The sequence below is a fragment of the Carettochelys insculpta genome, chromosome 9 (genome assembly GCF_033958435.1).
Source record: "Carettochelys insculpta isolate YL-2023 chromosome 9, ASM3395843v1, whole genome shotgun sequence".
In the NCBI taxonomy this organism is placed as follows: domain Eukaryota; kingdom Metazoa; phylum Chordata; order Testudines; family Carettochelyidae; genus Carettochelys; species Carettochelys insculpta.
The window spans coordinates 19909542-19915541 of record NC_134145.1 but is presented as its reverse complement, the minus strand read 5'-3'; the positions used below and the strand labels follow the sequence as shown (position 1 = coordinate 19915541).

The following is a 6000-nucleotide window of genomic DNA, read 5'->3' as shown; positions in this document are numbered from 1 at the left end:
CAAAATATGTATATTAAATTAGAATGTGCAGGGACCAAAATCAGACCCTGCAGTCACTCTGAGTAATTCAGCCTCCCTATTTATTAATCCTAGGAACCTCTGCCAAGTTTGTAGATCAGGAAACCACTTTTAATGGGTGCCTTTGTCTCATGTGCATATTTTTCTCCTGGGACCTGGAATGAGATCTCCCAAATATTTTATACAGAACCTAAGCAAACAATAACTAATGTTGATCATTACATCAAAGCTGGATTTGACTTGGGCTACGTCTACACGTGCACCCAACTTCGAAATAGCTTATTTCGATGTTGCGACATCGAAATAGACTATTTCGATGAATAACGTCTACACGTCCTCCAGGGCTGGCAACGTCGATGTTCAACTTCGACGTTGCTCAGCCCAACATCGAAATAGGCACAGCGAGGGAACGTCTACACGGCAAAGTAGCACACATCGAAATAAGGGAGCCAGGCACAGCTGCAGACAGGGTCACGGGGCGGACTCAACAGCAAGCCGCTCCCTTAAAGGGCCCCTCCCAGACACACTTTCATTAAACAGTGCAAGATACACAGAGCCAACAACTAGTTGCAGACCCTGTATATGCAGCACGGACCCCCAGCTGCAGCAGCAGCAGCCAGAAGCCCTGGGCTAAGGGCTGCTGCCCACGGTGACCACAGAGCCCCACAAGGGCTGGAGAGAGAGTATCTCTCAACCCCCCAGCTGATGGCCGCCATGGAGGACCCCGCTATTTCGATGTTGCGGGACGCGGATCGTCTACACGTCCCTACTTCGATGTTGAACGTCGAAGTAGGGCGCTATTCCCATCCGCTCATGGGGTTAGCGACTTCGACGTCTCGCCGCCTAACGTCGATTTCAACTTCGAAATAGTGCCCAACACGTGTAGACGTGACGGGCGCTATTTCGAAGTTACTGCCGCTACTTCGAAGTAGCGTGCACGTGTAGACGCAGCCTTGGTGAACTAGAGGTCAATAATTGTGAAATATGAAGAGCTAGATGGTAGCACATTTTCATCTCAAATTTCTGATTTCCTAAGGAATAGATTTGTACATCTCAAGTATGAAGGTAGCCTCCTTGTCTCATAACACGAGAGGAGATAATACATTTTAATTATATTAAAAGGTGGTAAATTCAAAAGTAATAAAAGAACTCCCCCCACCACCAAGTACGGGTTTAAATGTGACACTATAGGAAGCCACTGAAACCACAAATTTAATCAGATTCAAAAAGGATTGGACATTAAGAATATTTGTAATAACCATATAAATATGATGAAAAAATTGAATGTGCTATTACACTTCATGCTTCAGGGTTTAAAGCAGTCTATACTGGAGGCCAGAATGACACTCATGTTAGGGGCAGATTATCCCATATCTGCCTACTGCAAGGTTCTTACACTGCCCTCTGAAGCATCTGGTATTGGCTGCTATTGGACTAGATGCACTTTGGATCTGATCCAGTTTGGCAGTTCCAGTGTTAATGCATCTTGCACATCCTGGCTACACGTTTCTTTAGTGACTTAGCGGAACATATTTATCCATTTTGTTGTGGGGGTGCAGTGCAGAATTCAAATATTCACCTAATATTTCATATGTAGGTGATCTTCGTGCCTTATCTGCCTTTTGGGATGGTGACTTAACTGTATTCATGATGATGTAAGAATCCTCTTAATTTTCAAATCAAATAGTAGATGACAGTAATTGTCACCTTTTCTACAGTTCAATACACAGCACACTAAGTTGTTTCCTTCTCTTTTACACAGGAAAGTCCTGACAATGAATATTGTATTATTTCTGAGTTCAGTTGCATCTAACAATAGATGACTTGGGAGTAACTGACATTTTGTCAAATAGCATGCAACCAGAAGGGGTCATACGTTTCAAAGGATTTGTGCTAGGAACTTTAATTCCAACAAAACACTAATTCCTGAGTAATTGCAGTCTTAAAATGATGTATGGCGAATCTAAACATTGTTTCCCACCAGTCAACAGAACAGTAAAAATTAAAGTAAATTAAGTGATCGTGGACTTCAGGGATGGATTAACACCTGTATTTTAGATTTTAAAATATCATGTAAAAGTATCCGAACAATAAAATATGGCCAGTAACCATCCTGTGCTTATTGCCTCCACTTTAGATTGTCAACATACTCTTAAAATCTAAAACTAAAGGGGCCAAATTGAGTGATATTTTATATAATCCCTTCAGATGCTTCTGTCTCATTTTAAAAATAAGATTAAACATCCTCAAAAGGATATCTGAAGAATATTTCGTAAATGATTCTAGACCTACAGTGGAATCCTCATGTAATGTGTCTCTACTGACTTCTTATTTGCAGGTACAAACTGGGTTGGTGATGAGGTGCTTGGGTAGGCAGCAGATGTAGATTTTTTTAAAAACTCACATTTCGGTTTCAGAAACTGAGAGGTTCAAGAACTGTTTGGATTTTGCTTACTGATTGTTTATGTTATTGTAGCACATAATATTCACATTGCTCAATAATCCTAAATCTTTGTTTGTTTTAAAGTATTTTAGATGTTCAACAGCTTTCAAGCATCAGTGCTTTTATATATAACAATCTGGCATAACTTGCAACCATGTTTTAAAAGTAGGTTTCATTATAGATTTACCAACCTTGACATTATCTGTTTACGGGATTTCTTGTATTCATAAAGGTCCATCCCCGCTGTCCTGCATTTCAGCAGTTGATTTTGACACAATGGCAACAATCAGAAATGTAACTCACTGGTCAATGATGCTTATGAGATGTTTTCTGTGCCTGATCCACAGATGATAACATTACAACCTTTATCACAGCACACAGCTCAAGCTGCCAGGACTCTTCCTTTCATCTCTGGAAATCTCTGGTTCTTAAGCTAGCGTGGTGAAGACAGCAGCCATCATACCAGTAGTAAGGTGGATAGAGTTAATGACAAAGCTCAGACCATATCCTTAGTGGATGTGTTACATAACCACAAAATCTGTGCTGGCACTCATTTGAGGCTTAGAGAGCCATATGAGTAAACCTCTGCAGTTTTAGTACGGGTATATATAGGTGCAGTGCTCATTATAGAAGTAGAGGCTTTTTATAAATTAATATATTAATGACTGTCATTGTCCATGTTGAGATGGTTGAAAAGTCTTCTGAAAGCATAAATACAGTACAAAAGTGAAAAGGAGACAAATTGTCAATTCATAAAAAGTCACTCTTATCTGGCTTGGGAGTAGAAAAATTCGAAAAGCAGTTTCACTTTGGTTCATAGACAATTTATCTTTGTACTACTGAAAACCATTAAATGTCTGGGTTACAAAGAGAGGGACAAGGTGGGTGATCTAATACTGCAGGCAGTTTTTGTTTTAATGCCAATATAAAGTTACTTAAAAACAAACCAGTGACAGACTTGTGTGCTTTTTATGGTTTTACAAAAGCCAAATGTGAGCTGTCCCTTAGCATTTAGGGGTTTACAAAAAGGTATTCCTGTTTTTAAAGCATGTCTTTCACAGCAGGTGAGGGAAAAGGAAAGGCCATGTCTCTAAAGAACTCTCAGATGCACGTAGTAAAACACACATTCCCCCGCCCCACCCGTCATAATAACCTTGCTTGTTACAATTGTAACAATGGAAAACACTAGGAAAAATCACTTGTGCTTGTTCTTAAGCTCCAGGGTGCCCCTGTTGCAGGGCCCAGCTGTGCACAAGCAGAACAGGTTTGCTAGCACAGCTTTGGCGCTGGGGTGGCCATGACCTGCCTGTAGCAAGCCCCGGGTGCTGAAACGTACAGCAGCCTACCCAAGATAACAGCGAAGGGCGAACCCAGTGGTGCTTTCCTGGCTTGGCTGTGAACATCCTTTACTAGGTCCATCCCAGGAAAGCTCATCCATCGCCTAATAAGTTCTTTTGTTACAGCGCTACAGGACTGCTGGCTTGTTTTGTTAGCATACAGCCTAGCACGGCTGCCTCTGGGTGCCTATCCTTTACCAGCGGTGGGCAAGAGCATGAACAACGCCCGCAAGGGGCTGGGCTTGTGCGGGCCACCTTTCACCGCAGCTGCAACTCACAGCCCCACCGGCCCGAGCCGCGCTCGGGACGAGGCTGACCCACGGTTAAAGCCTGGCCCACGTGGATGGCCCTTGCAGCCGTGCAGTACGGGGGCAGGGGAACTAGAATGGAGGGAGCTAGGCCTGCGCGAGACAGGTGCACGATCCTGCCTCCCATCTCTCAACAGCGCGCGTTCTCCAGCCCGCAAAACACACGCGCCGCCCAGCCAGCACGCGGCGGCAGGGGGCAGTATTGCATGCTGGGAATTGCAGTCTCGCCTCTCCTGCCGCGCGGATTGCCGTGGCTGTAGGCCGCCTCCAGCTCCCGCGATGCTTTGCGCGCGGCGAAGCCCGGCTGTTCCTGGCGCCGGAAGAGAAGCGGGTGTCTTTGGGGCCGGCCATCTTGTGTGGTGTCGGGAGCAGGGGGCTGGGGCCTGGCCAGCATCGGAGGAGGATCCCGCCGACAGGGGCCCATCATGCCCGGACACCTGCAAGAAGGGTTCGGCTGCGTCGTCACCAACCGTTTCGACCAGCTCTTTGACGACGAGTCGGACCCCTTCGAGGTGCTGCGGGCGGCTGAGAGTCGGAGGAAGGAGAGCGGCGGCGGCGGGAGCCAAGGGGGCGGCGGCGGGGCCCGCAGTGGGCAGGCGACCCAGGCCAACTCCTCTGGTGGGGTCGGCAGTGGGGGCTCGGGCCAGGCGGGGGGAGGCGGCGGCAGTAGCAGCGCGGCCAAGCAGCTGCGCAGGGAGTCCCAGAAAGAGCGCAAGAACCCACTGCCGCCCTTCGCCGCCTCGGCCGGGGGCGCCGGCGACCGCCGGGAAGAGGGCAGCGGGCAGCCCGCCGCGCCGCTCAGGAAAGAAGGTGAGGAGAAGACGACAGGCGGCAGGTGGCCCATGCGGCCCGCGCCCGCTGCGCCAGAGCGTGGGGAGCTGCAGGCTCCAGACACGCGGCAGCACTCGCGCCCTGGAGGATCTGGTTTCAGCTGCCGCCTGTTTCCCTGGGGGCGGAATGGGGGTTGTGTCCCATGCAGGGAACCGGGGTTCGCAACCTTGCAGCGTGTAGAGTGCTTAAGTCCTCTTGGGCCTACAGCTGCGCATCTCCCACCGGGCCTAGCCATAGGGAAGTGCCTGCCGTGGGTTGTGACAGCTCTCGGCCTTCACACGCGGCCGAGGCTGAGTTTTGGGGTCTCTAAGGCCCCCAGCCCCTGTTCGGTCCCGCAGCGAAACCGCGGGGCCCTGCGTGTGGCGGGGCGGGTTAGCTGAAGTCCGGGGCTGGTGCTTCTCTACCCACGTGGGGGGAACAAGGCCTGTCGCACATGGTTGCTGGGAAAGCGGGGGATGCATCTGAGTTGGGGTGAGGGAGAGTTGGAAGGAGTTCTCGTGGTTTTAATTGGTCATGGGGATGGAGATGGAGAGGCTCGAGTTGACCCAGTTCTCTGAGGTTAGGAAAAAGATGACCCAACTCTGGGGTTGAGGTAACGCCTGATGGTGCTTGTATGTTCCCCTGAGCATTGTGCTGAGAGACGTTCGGTGGCTGGATGACCAGCTTAAGGAAAGGGGCCTGGATGACCCACTCAAAACGTTGGGACGAAAAATTATCAGTCGTCTGTTTTTTCTAAAGGGAACTGAATCGCTTTTGAAGGCACAGTAGTTTCCTGCTCCTGTTAGTGAGGCTGAGCTAATTATATCTGGGCCACGTGTGTTTTTGTTATGTTTTCTATCACCATTCCTTAGCTTTGGTCTGTTACATTATCTGCATGAGCCTTCTGCTGGGTGATTTTCTGTACCAGACAAATATCATTTTTAATTTTTTATGCTGGATAAATGTGTGTAATAAAAAACAAAATAAAATAATTGGAGATACACGTTTCCTAGAACTGGAAGGGACCTCAGGAGGTCATCTAGTCCAGTCCCCTGCCCTCTTGGCAGGACCAGGTACCATTCCT

General features: G+C 48.2%; 1 protein-coding gene across 5 annotated transcripts in view; it reads left to right on the top strand.

The window, feature by feature from the left end:
- The first annotated feature begins 4430 nt into the window (after window positions 1-4430).
- SERBP1 (SERPINE1 mRNA binding protein 1) overlaps window positions 4431-6000 on the top strand; it is a 33410-nt gene continuing 31840 nt past the window's right edge. For 2 of the 5 annotated variants that reach the window (XM_075003374.1, XM_075003373.1), the window contains exon 1: window positions 4432-4916. In XM_075003374.1, the coding sequence (XP_074859475.1) occupies window positions 4532-4916 (385 nt within the window). In that variant the 5' untranslated portion in view covers window positions 4432-4531. Of the gene's footprint in view, window positions 4917-6000 lie in introns of all 5 variants that reach the window. The other 3 variants (XM_075003372.1, XM_075003371.1, XM_075003375.1) reach the window with 2 other exon arrangements.